Consider the following 22,628-nt stretch of genomic DNA (forward strand, 5'->3'; position numbering starts at 1 on the left):
TGCCAAACTCTTTTCCAAAGTAGTTGTACTGTTTTACATTTCCATCAGTGTATATTGAGTTTCAATTCTACATCCTCGCCACATTTGGTATGCCCACTGTTTTTAATTTTAGCTATTCTAGTGGATGTTTAGTGGTAGATCATTTTAGTTTTAATTTGCCTCTTTCCTTAATGACTAAATGATGTCGAGCAATCTTTCATGTGCTTATTTGCGACCCCAGTATGTTCTTTGATGAAGTTATCTGTTCACATCTTTTCCTATTTAAACTTTTAGTTGTGGTGAAATGCACATAACATAAAATTTACCATCTTAAATATTTTTAACCTTTTATATAAACAGTTCAGTACAGTTTAAATACATTCACATTGTTAGGTAACCAATCTTTATAACTTTTTGTCTTGCAAAAATGGTTGCCCATTTTTTTGTAAGTATCGGGTTGGTTGTTTTGACATTTTTAACGTATTCAGATATAAATCCTTTATCAGATAAATGCTTTACAAATATTTTCTCCAAGTCTGTGTTTTGTGTTTTTAATTTACTGTGCATCTTGAAATTGGCCATGGTGGGGAATGATTTATTCCACAGTAATTGGCAAATGGCTACAAATCAGGGCTTTATTTTTTGTTGATTTTTCTGTACTTAGGGAAGTAATGGGGAAAGGTTAATAATGCAAATTATACTTAAAATTATGTTGCGTCTGTAGCCTTTATATTGTGAATAGCACAAAAAAGTGAGGAAGGAAATACTCTTTCTAGAAATGAAAACTATTATCTAAACAGCAAAGAAGTCATTCACGTGGTTGTTGAATGAATGATGTCTTCATTGTTTTACTCCTGTCAGTTACAGCCTTCACTCGACTGTGGATAAGAGTTACGCTAAAATCAGTGCAAGCATTCTGTGACAGTCAGTTGGCTATGTGGAATTCACAGTCAAGAGTATTGTGTATTTTTTCATTATTTGTAAATTGTGTGATACATATTTTAATTCAGTAAAATTTATAATAAATTATGTACAGGTGTGTAGTATACGTTTTTATTCTGCAGAGCCAATTGTTAACCATTACCAACATACCACTGGGTACATACTATTAAGTAAGCACCAAGGGAAATGTTTCTAGACTCATATAACTTGAATGAGTCAAGAAAAAAAAAAAGAGTTCCAAAAACAGTCATTCTATAATTCTATAGATAATAATCTAATACTGAGACCACAGGATGAAAGAGATAAGTTGTGGAGAGAGAAAAATAAAAGACATAATACACAGAGGCCAAGTCAATTATCTTATTCCTAAAGACACAGGGTAGTGAGTTGTTCGCTGTAGGGTATTAGTTCTGGCCTGATTTGACTTGCTCTTAGTCTTATCATTGTTATGTAATAGTTTGCTAATGGTGTTGAAAAGGAATGTTAAAAACTCATATAGTATTAGCATTACATCAGCAACTTCAAGCAAGCCTTGGATATCTCCAAATCTAATTTGTTTTCAGACCAAAAAAACTGTAAAATACTTTTTAAATTTTAAAATTGGAACACAGAACAGTTGTTTCCTATTATTGTCTAGAAGTTGAATCTTTAGTTACATTGTTTTTAATCTATTCACTCAATTCCGTTGTTTACCATAGTTATATTTCTTTCAAAAGTTTTTTCCCCCAGAATATCCTGATTTTGAATCTGATGATTAAGTTTAAAACATATTTTGTTTTGTAGCCATGCAGGATATACGTACTGTGGGTCTTGTGCTGCTCATGCTTACAAACAAGTGGATCCATCCATTACGTAAGTAATATAGTCGGAGACCATTGTGTTACGGGAGAAGACGGATGGGAATTACGTCGTAATTGCTTTGTCACTGAAGTCATTTGTTTTGTGTACTATTGTTAATATATACTCTATTTCATTAGGAATTTGACTTTTTATAAATTTGATTATACTTTATGTAGGTTATGGAAAGTGTTAATACTATTTTTTATTGTCTGAACATTTAGTTTTTACCTCCCCTTTAGTTGGTAAAATGTTTAGTTCTGGAAATGTTAGAAGGTTAATGTGATATTGTGACTTATAAGACATATATTTTGGTCACTTAAGTGATTCCCCTAACCCTTGGAATTTCCTAAGTGTTGAATGTGACAACGGTGTCTCTTGTTATAGAGAGGTGTAATGAGGTGGTTTCTGGACCCCACCTAAGGATGGGGGCTTGTTGCCAGGAGAACCAACCATGTGATTAGAGGGTTGCAACTTTTAGTCCCATTCCTGACCTCTGGGGAGTGGGGAGGGCCTGGAGGTCGAATCAGTCACCACTGTCCAGTGATTTAATTAGTCACGACCAATGAAACCTCCACAAAAGACCCAAAAGGACAGGGTTCAGAGAGCTTCTGGCTTGGTGAACACATGGAGATTTGAGGGAGTCTGGCACCTTGGAGAGGGCATGGAAGTTCCACGCCCTTTCACCATACCTTGCCCTATACATCTCTTCCACCTGGTTGTTCCTGAGATATCCTTTTATAACAAATCAGTGATCTTAGAAGTAAAATGTTTCTCTGAATTCTGTGAGCTGCTGTAGCAAATTAATCGAAACCATGGAGAGGGTCATTGCAATCTCTGATTTATAGCCAGTCAGTCAGAAGTACAGCTAACAACCTGGACTTGTGACTGAAGTCTGAATTAAAGTCCACGGAAGGGGTCGTTGGAATCTCCCACCTGTAGCTGTTCAGTCAGTAGCACAAGTTGACAACCTGGGCTTCCGATTAGCATCTGAAGGTGGGGGTGGGGGGCAGTCTTTTAGAACTGAACCCATAACCTCTGGAATCAGATGCTGTCTCCAGGTAGATAGTATCAGAATTGAGTTGAATTCTTGGACATCCTGGTGGTGTCACAGAATGGCTTGTTGGAGGTATGGAGAATACTTCACACCCCATGTTTAAATTGGGAACAGAAGCACTAACAGTTAAATATTTTGGTTTTTAAATTTTTCTGTGAAAACCTGGAGATGAGCCTTTTTAAAGAAAAAAATGCAAAGCCCTTTGTATTTTAACCACTTTGTAATTTGAAATTCTTTATTGTACTTGTTAAGTTGTGGTTAATGAAAGAAGAATAATGTATCATTGACAGGGTAAGGTACCTGAATTATTTTAGAATCTGACAGTATATTTCATAAGGTGTTTAAAGCATATAAGCTTTTAATAATTCAATGACAGCTCTGAAATTAGCTTAAAAAATCTTTCTGGCAAAGTGAGACTGCGTAGTATGCTACTGTCTAAAATGATAAACTTGTGAATTTTCAAAAGCTTAGTATGCTGCTCTCTAAAATAAGAAATGTGTGAACCTTCAAAAGCTTCTGCTGGGAATAACCCAGCAATATTGGGAATAGCCTCCCAAATTACTTAATTTTCTTACCAGCATTTTTATTTAAATAGTTAATTCACTACATGTGACCCAGTATCAGGGTCCAGTCAGTATTGCCAGTTGTACACACACTGTATGAATAGATAAAATTGATCTTCTTAATTCTGTCCTAGGTTGCTTGATAAAGGTTAGACCTGTACTAATAGAGATGAAGGATAATCACTCAAAAGAAGTAGCTCATAGCAGCCGTGAATTTAAAAAGAAAATCTCACCCACAGCTTTTTTTGTTTTTATGTAGTGTGCTCTGCACATTGTATCATACTTTTGTTGAAAATTATTTTTAGTGAATTTTAAATAATAAATGAAATGATAATGTTGCCAAACTGATGAGGTTTTGGTTAGCCTTGCCTCATTTATAAACTTTTGAGGGACATCTTTAACAAATATTTCTTGATACATATTTCATATACAATTTAACTAAATTATTTCTTGAATAAAAGTAAGTAGAAATTAAATTGGAAAGATTTTCAGAAGCTTCCTTCATTTGACCCTGGGCCTGTAAACCAGCTATTACATAATCAAAGTTAGTTTATATAACAGCTTTTTCTAAACTTTTTTCTATTTGGCAGAATTTTTATTGATGTTATGGGCTGGAAGGGTACCCCTGAATTAAATTTGGACTTGGAATACATGGAGAGATATAGAGCCAGTATTGGTAGAAGTGTAAATAAAGTATTTGTTAAATTTAAGTTGATGGAAAGTGAGACTGGAAGGAAAAAGAAAGAGAATAAAAAGGAAAGAGAGCCAAGGACTAAGAAAATGGTAAAGGAAATAAGTAAAAAGGGCGACAAATGATGGATGTGATATAATCAGCTTATTTTTATAATTAATATATAATAATTGATTTCTGAATAAATAAATTTGAAGGTCTAAGTGTTATAATAATTCACAGTCATAATTGTATTCTTTTGAAAGTGGTCCTCCCTGAGATTTTCAGAGTCTCCAGAATCCTTTGGGAAAACACAAAGAAATCCTTTTGGGAACCATGAGAAGTACAGAGAAAGCATAAGTCCAAGAGAGAAAGTTAAATTCTATACCACTAGCTTCTGTTCTTTCCCTCCACACTAATCCATTGTCTGCACGTCAACCAGGATCATCTTTTGTACTATGAGATCTTGCACTTTGAAGGGATCTTTTACTTTTGTGTGATTTTTGTAACATCCTACATGGAACATTTGGAAAATGACTTGTGCATTGATTTAGGCAGATCTTTCAAATGTTGACATTTATCATACAATGTCAAAAAATCATATTTGTTAATATCACTACCAATTTCATCAGAAAAATCTTTCATTATTGGGAAGCTGTCAGTTTCACAGTGATAGGAATTTTGCAAAAGTCTAATTTTCACTTAAAAGCTTCAATGTTTTCTTTGAAGTGGCAGGCTCATTTTGTTCATCTTAGAAAATTTCTGCCGAATACCTAAATTTATCTGCAGTCATTTTTTGAAGTAAAAATTTCATTCCATGAAAAAAATTGTAGTGTAGTTCACAACACACAATCACACTAATGCTTTTCCCTGAGATAACAGCATCTGTATGTAACAGAAGTGCTTTGTGCATTTAAAACCACAAATTGAATGCATTTTGTTATACAGAATATTTTTATAAAACGTACTCAAAGTTCAAGATTTAATGAAATTAGGTGATACTGGCCTTTAGAAAAAAACTTGGTGTGGGTGAAGGTGAAGAATACATGACTTCTGGTACACTTTGGTTCCATTACCTTGATCGCAGTTCTCATGTGCCAGCGGTTTGCCCAAGTCTCACTTTTGTGCCATAAGTGCAAATGTCATCACAGTGAAAAAGGCACATACCTTCTTTGTATAATTATGAAAATGCTGTTGATTTTGTGGACTCCTTGAAGGGGCCTTGAGGCATCCACAGTTCATACTTTGAGAACTGCTGTGATGCAGGGTGCTTGGATTTAGACTGGATAGGGTGTTGAGGAAGGCGTTTCTGAGGAAATGATTTTTAAGCCATGCAAAAGGAACAATAGCACATGTGAAAGCTTTGAAGTGGGCAAAGTTATACCTTGGCATCAAGGAACTTGCAAGGAAACCAGTGTACATAAAGTGCTGTGATCAGGGGAAGAGTAATACAAGAAGGGGCTAGTTCATTTGAGACTTTAGAACCCATTTTAAGGATTTTGGATTTTATGCTCTGATCATGAAGAGCCACTGAAAGACTTTTTAAGCAGGGGAACAATGTGATTTAATTTATGTTTCAAAAATAGTACTTTGGCTGTTAAAGACAATTTTTAAATGATACATTTAGTTAAGTCCTTTTCCATACTTGTAGTCGCAAAATCTTTTCCTATTACTAAAACTTTAATTAAAAACTGGAACTCAGGATGTACTTAGACAGTAACTTGACTCATATCCTTCAGAAAGTCTTGGAGGGCAGAAAAAGAGAGCAAAAGGAATCTTATTTGGGGCCACATGGTATTTTGTTCTTTAGTTAAAAAAATATCTCCATTTGCCATGGAACACCTTTAATACATTACTTGTGTTCCATTATTTAGAATAAGTACTTGAATATTTATGAGCGCAGACACTCGGGTAGCTTATGTATTGGGTGCACAGACGACACTCATCATAGTAAGTAACTCCACAAATGTGGTATCACATGTGAACTGCATTTATTCCTGAGAGAATGCTTACTGATTTTCCCTCATTTTTTCATATGAAAGGTTTCTTTTACATACATGTGTGGCAACTGTGATGATACGCTAATATTTAAAAGTCACTTCTTTAAAGACAAAGCACCTTGCAATTATTTCAGAAATAAATTGAAAGTGGCATTGTGTCCAATGCTTATATTACTTATTTCTCTCCAAAATATTTCCATGGCTTTTCTGTGGTATTTATAGACGTAGTAGTGTATCAAAAAGAAAAAAAAAAGTGTTATCTTTTATTTACACTATTAATTTTCTTTTTTGTTAGCATACAGCTAACAAAGAGACCTATTTTGTGATTACTACTGATTTAATATGCACTTTTTCCCCCTTCTCTTCAATGATACCTAGCTTTTTTGGTTTGTTCTTGGATACATCGCTTTTAAGGATTTTATATTGATGGGAGACCTAAGCCTCTTTTTTCTTATTATCTCTCTTAACCAAATGTGTAATTTCACTATGTTGCCTCTGGGTGAGTTTCTGCCAAACTAGAAAGAATCTGTTGGGTACAGAGTTGGATAATTTAGACTGGAGGAAGCTCTTTTCCCCAGCATTCTTCATCTTTTCAGCTAGGTTGGGTCTGACAAAAATGCAAGCAAGGTAAATAGATATTAAAGGACGCAGTTAGGCCTTCCAAGCTGACCTTGGGTCTTTCTTTCTGGAGTAGTGCTCATCTTTTGGCCACTGTGAAAGAACCTTGTTACACTTGCCATGAAATGTATCTATAGCTTGAGTTTAGATTGATATTTTAAAAGTCATTTCATATTTTAATTATCCTGGATTTCCCAGGAGTATCCTGATTTTAAATATTCCATCCCTTTTTCTTTTCACAGAAATTTATTCCTCAAACATAAAAATGCCTTTTTTTAATACTAGATTCGTGATTCATATAAATACGTGTCCTTAGGCAAGTCACTTAAACACTCAGAGTTGCATTATCTATGTCCCACATTAGACTTTAATTTTAAAAATTGTGATATTTATGTGCTTTTAAGATAGGAGAACGTAGTGGTATCTCTCTTGTTCCTTTAGGAATCTATAGATTTGTTCTTTTCTTTCTGAAATGGTTAACTAGAGTTGATCATAAAGATGATGACAAGAAATGAGTATTAGCAGGAATGAGGGGAGCAGGAAAAGATATGTTTCTGACTAGAAATGGCCTGTGGATGAAGTCTTACATGTTTGCTATGTGTGATATCTTGAGGGGGTTTTGGGACTCTAAGCTTTTCCCTTATCCACATCTTTCTTATTCCCAACCTCCCACCAAATAGCAAGTAATAGGTTAATTTCTTGGCCATAATAGAATTTTATCAAAATGAATGTATTGCTAAAGTACACACTCCTTGGTCTGCAAGTTTTTGATGTGAAAGGATTAATTAGCTCATGTCTCAGTCTTTGTCCATTAGTTGAACAATGAGTAGTACTTAATTTTTTAGGTATATAGCCTGTCACATATTTCCTTTTTTCTTAGAATTTTGTTTTTTTGGATCTGTAAGTGTGTGTGTGTGTGTGTGTGAGAGAGAGAGAGAAAGAGAGAGAGAGAGCGAGAGCAGAGCGAGAGAGAGAGAGAGAGAGAGAGAGAGAGAGTAAATTTCATTCATATGAATCTGGGAGAACAGAGAAAATGGATAGTTTTGGAATTTAGATTGTAGGGATGTTTAAGATAAAATGAAAGGAAGTTAATTTTACTCTTGATGTCACGATAAAAGGATTGTAAAGATTTAAGCTCAGTTTAGCCCAGTCCTTGTCTTTAGCCTACAGTGCAAATAACACATAATCAAGTTTCTTTGTTTTTGAGAACGGCTTCTACTTGATTGGGAACAGAGAAAGCTTATTACACAGAATTCTTCTCGACAAGATGCCTTTTTTCTCTGCCATAGAAGAAATGTGGAAATAGCTTTATCAGAATGCTTCTTTGTAATGATATTTTGTATAGGTTTTTAGAATTTATACTATTATGTATTTTTATTAAAGTTGTGGTAAACCTTAGAAGGCGGGTTTAGAATGGGTAGAATTTTGAGACTTTATTTAATAGCTGAAATGTTTAAAGTTCAATTATTATAGCTATTGAAAACCTGTAAACTGGCCATTGTGATGACAGAGATGATTTTAAGCGTAGCAGGATGGTTTACTGCAGATAATCAGTAACTGATATTTCGGTGTTGAATGTGGTTGTTTTAAAGGCCTTTCAACAAAAAGACAGAGATAAGGAAATGAACTTAATTAGCTGAGGAGCAAATCTTTAGTAGGTATATTAGTTTACTAGTGCTGCCATAAGAAAATAACATGATCTAGGTGGCTGAAACAACAGAAATTTGTTTTCTCACAGTTCTGGAGAGGTTAAGGTACTGGCAGGGTTGGTTTCTCCTGAGGCCTCTTTCCTTGGCGTTCAGATGGGTGTTCTCTTGTTGCCTCTTCATGTGGTCACCTCTCTGTGTATGTGCTCCCTGGTGTGTCTTCTTCTTGTAAGGACACCAGTCATATCAGATTCAGGCCTTACCCTAATGGCCTCATTTTAATTTAATCACCTCTTTAAAGACCTTATCTACTATTACATTTCTGAGGAACTATGAATTTGAAAGGAACACAATTTAGGACATAATAGTAGGCAATGAAATCAATCAAGGAAAACAGTACTACATGTAATTTTTAGAAGTTACTTATTTTTCTTCCTTTTATTTAATAAGGTTTGTGTAGACGTGCAATTGTTCTGTGTTTTTGTTGTATATCTCCTAGCCGGAGAATTTTCATCCTTGGGCCTTCTCATCATGTGCCCCTCTCTCGGTGTGCACTTTCCAGTGTGGATATATATAGGACACCTCTGTATGACCTTCGTATTGACCAAAAGAGTAAGTATATAGAAATCTTACAGCTTTTAAACAGCTAAAGGTTTTTTAAAAGGAATTCTAAGTTAATTAAAAAATTTAAAATATGAATATCCTAAGTAACATCTCAGTTTTAAAAATAAAATTTGTTGTAACTAATCTACAAAAAATAAAAACAAAGAAAGAAAATCTTCCATATGCCTAAAAGACAACCACAGGTTTTCTGCCAGCCACAAAAATCTGTCAGATTCACTAGTCTCCAGATTGTAGCGGTTGCATTTATATTCAGGGAAGTACCACATACTCATTGTACCATGAGACAAGAAATTAGTACCCACAACAACTTGATGAAAGATTCTGGGCATGTTAGTCTACCTCTATGTGTATTACTTTCCTCGTTGTAAATAGATAATGGTGATAATGCCTTTATTTCCTTTCAAATGATTTTTATGGGAAAATGAGACTGTAGTTGTGAAACTGATGAAAGGTACTATAGTACATAAATCTTAAGTGTATTTTTTTTTTAAAACGACTCATTTTGATTTTTTTCCCTGTAGACTTTCAGAAATCTCATTTTTTATTTAGTTGAGTCTCATTTTATGTATTGAATGTAAAGTAAAATCTTTTGACTTTAAACAGTATTTTTGGAGGTGTGGAGGAGCATAATTTAAGAAATACAGAATAGTACAGAGATTAGTGTTACATGTACTCATCATCCACAATTGACTCAGAATTTTCCCCTCATCTGAACTCAATTTATATCCCCCCAAGTAACCACCTTTATGGATTTGGTGTGTATCCTTCCAGTTAATCAAATTATATTTTAAGTATGTTAAGTTCTTATTGTTCCAAGAGATTTTGCAAAAAATACTTCTGTAGAGTGAAAGAAGCTATTTACTAAGCAAATGATCATCTCTTTTCCTTTATTTTTTACACCTAAATTTTCATAACTTAGATTACATATCATAAAGTATTAGCAATTTGTTGTTAGAATGTATCTTATTATGAAGCTAAAGTATTACTAGCCTTATTCCCTGGAATGGTTTTAGGGGACACACTTTAGTTTTAAAACCTTGTTGGGGCATCCAGAAAATTTTGGTTTTGGATAGCCTGCCAGTGAAGGAATGGAAGGTTTTTAATCAAGTATAATTTTGTAGAAAAAAGTCATAGCACCATTTGTAGTTCTTTCTTTGGTATTGGTAAACCCATTCTTTGGTGTAGTTGTAAAAATGATGGTTCAGTTCTATGATAAGACAATACTCATATCATTTTTTATATATTAAACTTCATCATTGTCTTGCTATACAATATCCAATTTTAAGCATAATTCATTAGAAGGGTCTGAATTACTAAATCATTTTAATATCATTTATGGCATGGTACAGTGGTGAATTTATTTTCTGGTCTATCCCAAAGTTTTATTTTTAATTTTGCGGAAAATAGCATTCTTAGTGGGAATTTTCTGTTCTTACTGTGGCAGAAACCTGAGGTGTGAGATAATAATCTTATTCATTTTATTAAAGAACAAAACAAAATTCAAAAACTATATTATTAACCTCATGAGTAAGTAGACCAGTGGTTTTTCTAGTAGGTATTTCAGTAGGAGTTCTAATCAACTATGCTCTTGTTAGCATGTGATGATTAAAGTTAAGGAAATGCTTAGATTTTAGAGCTAATGAAAGGAACTGATGAAAAATTTAAATTATTTTTTTTTATATAACTATGTAACATATAAAAATGCTGAGTAAGTTATTACATGTATTATTGTTTTGTCTGGTATGTAAAAAGCTAGTTTTTAAAAAAAAATAAAAATAGAGAAAAAATGAAGGAGAATATTATGTGGTGCGTCTGTCTCTTGCCAAAGCATGTAGTTTTGTGTTACTGGGTGGAGTCTCACAGGATAAGGATATACATTAATATATTTGTTTTACTATATTTTGAAATCTCTTTAGTTTACGGAGAACTATGGAAGACAGGAATGTTTGAACGCATGTCTCTGCAGACAGATGAAGATGAACACAGTATTGAAATGCATTTGCCTTATACAGCTAAAGCCATGGAAAGGTATATTGATTAATATAAGAAATCCCAGAGAAATCATAGATATTAATTTCTTTGGAATTATTTTAACTAGGGTAAGCTAATCATTAGAGTAAGGAGATTAAAAAAAAATTTTTTATTTGAAATGAAATAAAAATTTGAGGTTGGATTTTCTTACTGTGGATTGAAGTTGTTTTTGAGTAGTTTGCCTATGAAGGCTGAACATATGAATTGATTTGGTTGTTTTATTAGATGGAAATATTAAAAAAAAAACAACCCACATTCTGTGTGTGTGTGTGTGTGTGTGTATTCATTTGCTTGTTATTTTACTCAGAAGACATTTATCTCAAAATAACAATTACATTCTTTTATGGTATGGTGCTGTAAGTAATAATAAAATTTTAGATTTGGGAGTAACACTGGAGATCATTTATTTCAGCCTTACACAAAGTACGTGAATCTCTTGTATAATATGCTTGACAGGGTACTTATTAGGTATCTGCTCAAGATGCTCCAGTGATCGGGTGCTCAGCAGACTGTAAGCAGAGTAAGCACAGGGACCGTTTCTGTTTTGTTCTCCACGTACACATCAGTGCCTACACAATGCCAGTCACACAATAGTCATTAATTTATTTTGGTCAAATGAAAGAATTGTTTTAAAAGCTTTCTTTTTTCTTTTAGGGCAATTGTTCAAATTAATAGTCTTCCTTTTGTAGGTTGCATTTCTCTCATTTTTGTCAACCATTTCTTTTCTATGGACACAATATTCCATGTATGTTTGACTAGTTCTAAATATGGTGAGATTATTCCTTCTTTGGATCTCATAACTGTATTCTCTTAGTAAAGAATGTGGTACTTTTTAGGTTCTCAGTAAATATTTGTTAGTTAATTACATTAATGAAGTTCGAGATTGCATTAACGTTTTCTATGTGGCTAATGTACTGTGGTCAGCTAAAACCCAAGGTTTTTTCATACTGTTAATTTGGATTATTTTCTCCTCTTATACTTTTGTGGTTGATTTCTTCTTAACCCTAAATGTAAGTCTCCTCAATTACTTCTGTTTAATTTTTTTCTTGTTGTTTTTAGTCCATTATTAGTCTTTTTGGATCACTTCTATAATTCTCTTATCAAAATACTATTTACTTCTCTCAGTCTTAGCTATCCATATTTGTTCACAATGACAACTATAAAGAGCTACATAAATCTGGAGGAGTTTCCAAAAATAAGTGTGATATTATAAGCAGTATAATTTTAGGTTGTGTTTTAATACATTCTAATTCTTCAGAAATTGTTAAGCCTATATATAATGTTTATTTCTTGGAATGTTAGTATAATCAGAACATTCTGTTTTTCAACTACATAGGATAATAGAAGACTTTGTTATTGGCTGAAATGTTTGCATATTTTGTCATTAGAAAATATGCATTTTAGACTTAATAAATTTCAAAACAATAGAACCAACAAGCTGCCAGCAATATCCTTAAGGAAGTTTTAACAAAGTGGCATTTTTGTTATTTCAAAAGTAATACATGTACCTTGTGGAAAATTTAGAAAACTTGAAACCAACAAACAAAATTTCTGTTCATAATTACCCCTGGTTAGGTAGTGTTAAATAACCACTGTTAAATATATCACTTCTCAAGAAACGTATCTTGCAGATTACATTAGCATCCCTAATATTGACTCAGAAAGTACCCAGTACTTTCCTTTGTAGCCTTTGCTGCACTCACTACCTGTATCCATTACAGTTGTCCATTACTGGGTAACAAACTGCTCCAAAACTTATAGCTTAAAATCACAACTATTTTATTGCTCACAACTTTTGGGTCAGGAATTTGGGCAGGGAACACCTTACGCTGGTTCCCAAGATATTGACAGAGGTGGCTCAAATGGGGCTAGATCATCCAAGATGGCCTTAATGCTGGCTTTTACTTGAGACACCTCTTTTGTGTTTTAGGTGGCCTGTTTGTTTATCAAACAGGGCTTTTCTCTCTTCTTGGCCTCTCTCTAGAAGGATAGTGTAGATTTCCATACATGGTGATTCAGGATAGCAAAAGAACAAAACAGAAGTTTCTTAACCTCTTATGTCGTAGACCTAAAACTGCACAGCATCATTTTCACTGCATTCTGTTTTTCAAAGCAGAGAACAATGTCAGCCAAGATTTAAGTGAAGGAGAAATCAGTTCCACCTCTTGATGGGAGGAGCAGCATGCGTATACTGGAATTGTTGACAGCCGTCTTTGCAGATGGACTATCACAGTTCTTCCTCTGGTGGACAGTTCACATCTCTCCAACATGTTGTACGCATTCCTAAAATGCTCAGAAATCTCATCTAGTTATGACCTCAGGTTCAAAGTCTACTTTAGATTACAAGTTTAGGATCCCCTAAGTTTGTTAGAAGCCCATTTGAATTTGTTAGAAGATTAAAAAGTATGCCACTGAGAATATATAAGCACTGTCTTAAATCTTTCTGAGGTGTTAACAAAGGATCTTACAAATACATTTTTGCCTTGATGATGTGAGCCCATGTTTTATTGGCAGCACTCTGGATCTTTGTGCTCATGCTGTTTCTTTGACAATATTTTGCTGTCAGAAGAGGCTAGTTATGAGAAACAGTTATTTTCCAGCCAATCAACTCCTTAGAAATGCAGTTGACCCTTGATGCCAATGTTTTTCTTTTGTACCTTCTTATCCTACTTGGCTATGGAGAAGACATTGACACTTTGAATATGTTGCCTGGAAATCTTCTCTAGATCTGCAGGTTCACTGGGCATCTTTTTAATCTTCTAAGTTATTCTGGTGACAATTATACTAATTATTTTTTGCCAGTATATATAAAATATGGGTCACCCTTTTCAAGCCTCCTATAGCGGTTTCCTTACTGCTGTTCCAGTTTCCAATCTCCTTGTTGCCCTTTCAGCTGCTGCCTGCCTCTGTGTCCCAAAAGTCAATACTGTATCTTTTAGATTTCTGTTACAGCAGTACCCTTTCAGGTACCTTTTTTTGGTCTCAGTTATCTATTGTAGCATGACAGATCACCTCAATGTGCTTATTTGTTTGCTTATGATTCTGTGGGGTAGACATTTGGTCAGGGCTGAGTGCTGACAGCTCATCTATTTCACCTGCCAGTTGAAGCAGATTGACTTAGGCTGAATGCTCTAAGATGTTCGCTCACTTCCTGTCTGCGGCTGGGATGTTGGTTGTCTTCTGAGGTACATTAGTTCTCGTGTTGGTGCTATCTCTCTACCTTTTGTCACTCATACTTCAAGGTCTGTCTCTCTCTCTCTCTCTACATGGTGTCTCTCCCAAGTAGGATAACCGTGGACTATCATGAAGGACATGGCAAGAAAGGGTAGCAAGAAAGCAAAAGTAGAAACTTTCAGGTCTTTTACTACCTAGGCTTGGAACGGGCACAGTATCACGTATGCCACATTGTGCTCATCAAAGCAAGTTGCAAAATTAGGTTCAAGAGGAGGGAAATTTGACTCTACTTTTGATGGGAGGAGTGGCATGAGCATTCAGAGTGGGAGGAATTTCTGGTGATTATATGTGCACACAGCCTACCACCGTACCACTGCAGTTAATAGTTCTTTGGGTCTTATATAAAAGTCTGTTTCCCTGGTCTGGTTACCTAATCTGTTCAATATATGAAGGCAGCTGGGCTACTCTGTATCTTTTGTACCCAGCACAGTACCTGGTATACAAAAGGATTTCAGTAATTAATTGTTGAATGAATTAATAATGATATTCCCATTTTTGATACTTTTATTACATATTTTTCCAAAAATGAGGTCAAATGTTCCTTTTTATTAACTGCTTTTCATATCATGAACATATTTCTGTGTCATTTTTGCTCCTTTTTATTAGGTATCCATGAGACTTTCTGGTATGTGTCTATGTAATACTTTAACCAATTGACCATTTAAATAACTTTTTCCTTAATTTTTCAGTATTATAAATAGTCATTACAGGTTTAAAAAAGTTATCTAAGGTATTATTTATAATTCTGTGTTATTTTAAACAGATTAAAAAATGATATTCATTAGAACTTTAAAAAAATGAGTAGTATAAAAGAGAAAACATGAAATGACCCATAATCCCCTTGCTTAGATAATCTTACTGACATTAAAAAAGTACATGTTCATGGTTTGAAAAGGTAAACAGCATCAAGAAGTACAGACTGAACAGTGAAAGCCTCTGTGTCCCCTCAACCAGTGTTTACTGACAGTAAAAATTATTATGCATATACTAACATATATGGGTGCATATATAAGTTTGTATATATATGATTTATCCTTACATGTATTTATTTGTATAAATTGAGACATGCAAAAAAGAGATCATATCTTAGGTACTTTATTCTTATCCTTTTTCTATATATTATCTTTACCATAGAAATTCATCATTTTCACTATTGCATATAATTGTATTTGAGAGAGTTCAGTTAGGACATGTAGAAACCATCTATCTTGAAAAAAACTTGGAATCTTAAAACAAACATTGGATCCCAACTTCTCTTTTTCTTTTTATTTTACTTGGTTGAATTACCTCTTCTTCTCCTTTACTTCTTTTTCTATATCATCCTGATTCACTGTTTGTTTACAGCTTAAATTTTTAATTGATTTATTGGGTAATTTACATACAGTAAATTGCATTCTTTATGGCATAGAATTCTATGTGTATTTACAAATGCTGAGTTGTACATATCCACACAGTCAAGATACAGAACAATGCCTTTGCCCCAGTTTCATTGCTACTTGTTCAGAAAAATGTACAGAGTAAATAGGGTGCTTTAGTAACTTTGAAAGTGTTCTGTTGAGAAATACGGCACTGTGAAACTGTTCATGTTCACTGTAAAAATACCTTTATCTTCTTAGCCATATACTTTTTGTTACTGCTAATATTTTGGAACATGGAAAACTTAAAACACAGTACAGTGTATTTAAATTTGCTCTGTCTTCTGCTTTAGGTAGCCAATCTTACTAATTCATTGTGGTTAGGATTTGATAACTCTGAAAGTACTTAGACTGTTGTTTTAAAAAAAATCTTTATTTTGCATAGTTTACATGGATAGTTGAACCTAAGTCTTGTAATTCTTATGTTATTCAATTATATTTTTTAGTTCCCTGAGTGAGAATACTGCTATCAGATGCTTTTGTATGGTATCAAATACTGTTAACTAAACATTTTTCCTATTCTTAACATCTTGTGTTAAATGATACATTTGTTAAAATTGATGAACCAATATTGATACATTATTGTTAACTGAAATTCATAGTTTAATTATGGTTTACCCTTCGTGATAGATTTCCCCAAATGCCTAATGTCGTGTGTCTACCATTATAGTACCATACAGAATAGTTTCACTGCCCTAAAAATCCCCTGTGTTCTACCTATTCATTCTTTCCCCAACTCCACCCTTCTCCGGTCGCTGGTACCACTGATCTTTTAACTTCTGGCAGTCATATAGTCATATAATTGGAATCATACAGTATGTAGCCTTTTCAGGTTGGCCGCTTTAACTTAGTAACATACTTTCAAGATATCTCATGTCTTTTTATGGTTTGGTAGCTTATTTCTCTTTATAGCTGAATAATATTCCATTTTATGGATGTATCACAGTTTATTCACTTATTAAAAGATTAATGATATAGTTGGATTAATATCTACCATATGTGTTACTGTTTTCTATTCATTGCCCTTGTTCTTTATTTCTTTTTTGTCTTTCTTTGTTTTTCTTTCTTCTCTGGTTTAATTGAGCACTTTATGTGATTCCAATTATTTTCATATCCTAAAATAATAATAATAATTAATAATAATAATAATAGTAATAGTAATTCTCCTTCTTCTTGTTCTTGTTCTTCTTGTTCTTGACTTCTCTCTTCTTCCTTCTTCTTTACTTTTTTTGTGGTTGCCCTAAAGTTTGCAATACACATTTACAACTAATGTAAGTGTCCTTTTAAATAGCACCGCACTGCCTCACAGTATGAATACCTTATGCACTGTATTCCCAATTTCTCCTCCTTGTTCCTTATAACAGTGCCGTCATTCATAAAGCTTAATTATCAAACACACTGTTGCTGTTATTATTTTGAATGAATTGTTACCTATTAGATCAATAAAGAACAAGAAAAATAAAATAAAGATGTTATCCTACCTTCATTTATTCCTTTTCTAACATGCTTTCTTTATGTTATGTAGATCTGAGTTTCTGACCTATATCATTTTCCTTCTCTGGGAAGGACTTTTTATCAGTTTATAGCTCTGACTTTATTATTTAAAACTTGCTATTTTAGGTCGGGAAAAGCTTTTTTTTCCTTTTCTTTTACCATCGCCTCAGGAATACACAAGAGATTCCTTTTCTGGTGTTTTTTTTAATAAAAAATTAACAGTAATATATTTTATATATGGGGAGTAATTAAGTAGGCTAGTAAGTAAAACTCATTTTGGCCCCCAAATGGTAATTTTTCCCCCCTTATGTTTTATTAGTTAATTTATGTAAAAATTTGATTGTTTTTAAGATGACATTTACTCTAAAATTTAAAAAAATTTTATTAATCTGAATATTTCAAATGTTATAGTGCTACCTAATTATACTAATCTATGTGCATGGAATAATGGGGAATAGAAAAATAAGCATACATTGTGTGTTTCTTTAGCATACAGCCTTGTAGGAGTGATAAGAAATGTATATAAATAAATGTAATATAATTCAAAATGTAATAAGTGCAATTGAAAAATTTATGGGAGCAGAAAAAAGGGATGTACGAGCGCAGACAGCTTCAGTTGAGTGGACTTTGAAGATGGCTCTAATTTTTACAGATGGGGCAGGTTTTTGTGGGAAAGGTAGTACTGTAAACACAAACTATTAGGAATAGGAAAGCCCAGGGCTTGTTTTAAGAACAGAAAACGGTTTGACATAACTTGGTGGGAGTTACAAAAGGCTTAGGTAATAACTGAGGTCTTTTCGTAGATGTTTTTGTGTTTCCTGAATAGTTAGAAAATGTTTTTCAATATATATGAATGTTTAGTTGGATATTGGTTCTACCACTTCCTGTTATCTTGTACCTTGTCCAACTTTTCACACATAATATGATATCAACCTGGGGCTGGAGGCATTTTAAGTAGGTGACCTGTAGAGACATAGAGTAGGAGGGGCAGGATTAGAAAGTAGGAACAGTACGTTGGGACCAGATTATGGAGGGTATTGAATGTCATTTTAGGATATTTGTATTTTATTCCATGATTGGTATAGACCTAGTGAAAGTTTCTCAACAAAGGAGGGAGGGAGATGACTAGAACTTGACCAAGAATATTGGTCACCATCACTGCTTGATGGTGTGATGGTACTGTGAAGGATGGATTAGAGTTGGGAGAGATTGATACAAATAGTTTAGTAAGGAATCATGGTGCTTACAAGTAAGGTAATGGTGGATGGGGTAGCAAACTGAGCCGATTATGGCACACATTTAAAAGTTAGAATCAACAGAAGTTGGTAAATGCTTATATGGGGGTGGGGCGTAAGATGATTTTAAGAGAATGCAAAAGTTTAAGGCCTAATAGTATGCCATTATCAGAGAAGGTAAAGCCAGAAATAAGTGTAAGTTCAAAGGAACATAGGATATGGAAATGTTGACTGGTTTCTAATAAAATACTGGAATTTCTCTATGATTCTCAACAAACTTGGCCAATTTATGATATTTTGTTTGTTTGTTTTGCTTCAAATGGTTGAGTTTACAGAATAGAGTTTAGTACGGCTTTCGAGTATCAGAAATATGCCTGCCCTTGTAAAATCTTTCTTATTGGTATTCCTATTGGAATGGAAATTTAGAAAGATACAACCTTTGAAATTAATTTTGAGAATCTCATTAGATTCACTTAATGGATTAAACAGTAAAGATTTTTAACAATTTAAATGTTAATTTTAGTTATCATTGACGGCTAGCTTATGTTGCCCCTTTTCTCTCTCTCCTCCCCCTTCCCCAGTTCTTTGGCTCTGCCTGATGTTTGTTGGATCTCTTTAGTTTGTTCTTTTTTCTCACAGTGAAGAGTGTTCTTCATAAAGTCTGTATGCATGTCACTGTGGTCTGGAAGTAAATTTGATCAAGAGGAATAAAACGAGAGAAATTCTACCTTACAGGGCTCCCTAAAACTCTGCAGTTATGATTCCTTTATTGCACTTTGTCTTTAACGCCTGTTTCGAGGGTTCCACAAGCAGCCTCATATTTGAAGGCTCACTAGGATGATTCACAGTTGTATTTATGACTATGGTTTATTAGGAAAAATATGGTACACAACAGGACCAGCAAAGGAAAAAGACACATTAGGCAGAATCCGGAGTAATACAGGTGCATTCTTCCAACATTCCCCCCTCCCATTGAGGTGGGCTGAATAGAACATGCTTCCTCCAGGAGTGTAACGTGTGTAATGTTTCTCGCCAGGCAAGCCTGCTTTAAGATTCAAAATACAGGATTTTTATTGGGGGATGGTCATGTAGGCACTCTCTGCTTGTGTAACTAGCCACAGCTACTGAAATTCCAGGCTCCCAAAAGGAAAACAGGTGTTAGCCAGAATCACAACGTTTATAAACCATCTGGGCAAGCTGGTACAGTGTCCCAAGTGGGTAAAACACTCGTAATCAACATAAAGAGTATTATAAAAGCCAAGTTCCCAGATGTTAGCCAAGGACAGGCCCTTCTAAAGATTGTGCAGCAATCCTACTATGTTAACTCTCCTGCAGAATACCCGTTCCTGTATTCCAAGTAGCTATTCCAACTTTCTGAATTTTTTACTCACTTACACGCCATCCTGACTCTTATTACTAAAGCTAAGGTTTGTACTAGATCTTAAGATTTTGTTTTCCGATAGTGGTCTCAATCAAGGTGTTCAAATATTAGAAACGGTTGGAGAAAAAAGTAAGACTGCCACTCTGTCTTTAACAGAGTGGAATGGCTCATCTCTGGACATGTGAGGTGTCCATACAAAATACGGTGAATGTAAAAAATTAAAAAAAATTATTACAGTAAAAGACACATTATCATTGATCCCCCTTCAAAATACTCCCCCTTGTTTCGAATACACTTATCCCAACGTTCTTGCCACTTTCTGAAACAGTTCTGGAAGTCCTCTTTCATGAATGTCTCTAGTTGAGCTGTAGTGGCTGCCTCAATGTCCTGAATCGATTCAAAACGTTTACTTTTCATGGTCATTTTGAATTTGGGGAAGTGCCAGAAGTCGCACGGTGCCAGATCCAGTGAATAAGGTGGATGAGGACACACCGTGATGTTTTTATTTGACAGAAATTGCCATACCAGAAGTGATGTGTGACACAGAGCGTTGTCATGATGGAGGATGATTTAAAGCACACTTTAAAACACCCTCCTGTCAGCCATAGCTCACACCCAACTGACTGCGCCGAAAAAGTTGAAACTTGTCACACACTGTTACTAAGGTTCGATGCGCCACTTCGCGTATTAAAGATCCCTGCCTTTCTGTTGGATGGCACTCGGCAGCAGCATTCATCGTATTTTTTGATCACAGTGGGAAAGGCTTCGTGTCACACATCACTTCTGGTACAGCGATTTCTGTCAAAAACATTAAGGTGTGTCCTTATCCACCTTATTCATCGGACCTGGCACCATGTGACTTCAGGCTCTAACCCAAAATGACCATGAAAGGTAAACATTTTGAATCTATTCAGGACATCGAGACAGCCATGACAGCGCAACTAGACACTCATGAAAGAGGACTTCCAGAACTGCTTCAGAGAGTGGCAAGAAAGATGGGATAAGTATGTTTGAAGTGAGGGGGTGAGTATTTTGAGGGGGATTTTAATGGCAATGTGTCTTTTACTGTGCAATTTTCAAATGTGTTCTTTTTTTGTGACTTTTATACTTAGGGTTATTTGTGTATTTTTGGTTGTCTTGAAGTCAAATCTTTTTTCCCTATGAATGTTTTCTGTCTAGAAGAGGAATGGTGAATAGATCATACAGTGGTATCATGGGGCAACAATAAAGCTTCAGCTCCTTTAGGAATAAGGAGAATTTTCCTTCTGACTGGCTTAGTTATGATTTTTTAGATTCTCACCATGAGAAGCTCTGGACTGCTGCATAAATCTTTAGGAATTTGGAAGAATTGGTATAGATAAGAAAATTCTCATATTCATTAATGCTGTTCAGGGGATAAATATCCAAATTAATTCCAGGGGAAGAATTAGCAAATAACTATTTGTATATGGTATTTCATCTGGTTTAAAATGTCATCAGTTTTAAGATTTCAATTAATTATATACCACTAATTAAGTAGAAACACTGACAATTATTTTCTTATCACTTAGAATATTTAAATTAGAATTCACTTTTTTTTTTCTTGTGGTGAGGACTGAGACCTAATCAACTTTTAAATATGCGATACAGTATTAACTAGAATTAGCAGTAACTATACTAACTAGAATTCACGTTTTTATATTAGAATTTTTACATTAGAATTTAGACTTTCCATGCTCTGTGCTATTAGGAGCATTTGTGATACAGTGGTACGGTTTGTTTTTAAAGAGAGTACTATTGGTTCTGGGATTTCAATTCTTTTTAGTCTGTTACACGTCTTAAGTGTATTAATTTTATGCAGCATGGTATAAGGTATAGGATAGAAAAAGAAGGGCTAAAACTTTACGTTACTAAAGTGCTCATGAGAGCCTTGTAAATATTATTAACTCTGTTTTTACTGATGACAAAATTGAGGCTTTAGGATAGTTTTAAGTAACCTGCTGCAGTTTTAAGTAACTTTTGCACAGCTTGCAAGCCGTAAAGATGGATTTTCTCCTTTTTGGAAAAAACACACACAAAAAACTTTTATTGAAGCATGATTTAAATCCTGTAAAGTTCACCTACAGATGAGTACAACTCAGTGATATTTAGTAAATTTATAGAGTTGTGCAACCACTCTCAATTTAGTTTTAGAACATTTACATCACCCAAAAAGAAACCTTGTATCCAATTGAGGGCAAATTCTTGCTCCCACTCTTAAGATAAGCCAACCATTTATCTGCTTTCTGTCTCTATAGATGTGCATTTTCTGGAAATTTTACCTAAATAGGGTCATACAAGATGTAGTCTTTTGTGTCTCCTTTTTCACCTTAGCACACTGTTTTTGAGGTTCATCCATGTTGTAGCATGTATCGCTAGTTCATTCCTTTTTATTGCCAAATATTAATATTAAGTTATTCCATTATATGAATACATCACATTTTGCTTATTCATTTACCAGATGATGGACATTTAGATCATTTCCATTTTGGGCTATTAGGAATAATGTTATAAACAATCTTATACAAGTCTTTATCTGAACATAGTATGTTTTCATTTCTCTTGAACAGGTACTTACTGTAGTAATGGAATTGCTCAGTCATATGATAAATCTATTTATGTTTTAACTATTTCAGAAACTGCCAAACTGTTTTCCAAAGTGATGGTACGATTTTATATTCCAGGAGCAATGCATGAGGGTTTCTCCACATTCTGGCCAAAACCTGTTACCAATCTTTTTGCTTATAACCATTCTGGTAGATGTGTAGTGTAACCTCATTTTGGTGTGAATTTGCATCTCTCCAATGACTCATGTTATTGAGTAACTTTTCATGTGATTATTAGTCATTTGTGTATCTTCTTTTATGAAATGTCTGTTAATGTA

At 34.2% G+C, this 22,628-nt stretch overlaps 1 protein-coding gene across 3 annotated transcripts in view; it reads left to right on the forward strand.

Annotated features, from left to right (window-relative positions):
- Positions 1–22,628, forward strand: part of MEMO1 (mediator of cell motility 1) — a 94,125-nt gene that overhangs the window by 47,259 nt on the left and 24,238 nt on the right. For 2 of the 3 annotated variants that reach the window (XM_033125195.1, XM_033125196.1), the window contains exons 3-5: positions 1,705–1,773; positions 8,812–8,924; positions 10,853–10,964. In XM_033125195.1, the coding sequence (XP_032981086.1) occupies positions 1,705–1,773; positions 8,812–8,924; positions 10,853–10,964 (294 nt within the window). Of the gene's footprint in view, positions 1–1,704; positions 1,774–8,811; positions 8,925–10,852; positions 10,965–22,628 lie in introns of those variants that run through there. The other variant, XM_033125197.1, reaches the window with a different exon arrangement.

The sequence above is a fragment of the Rhinolophus ferrumequinum genome, chromosome 13 (genome assembly GCF_004115265.2).
Source record: "Rhinolophus ferrumequinum isolate MPI-CBG mRhiFer1 chromosome 13, mRhiFer1_v1.p, whole genome shotgun sequence".
In the NCBI taxonomy this organism is placed as follows: domain Eukaryota; kingdom Metazoa; phylum Chordata; class Mammalia; order Chiroptera; family Rhinolophidae; genus Rhinolophus; species Rhinolophus ferrumequinum.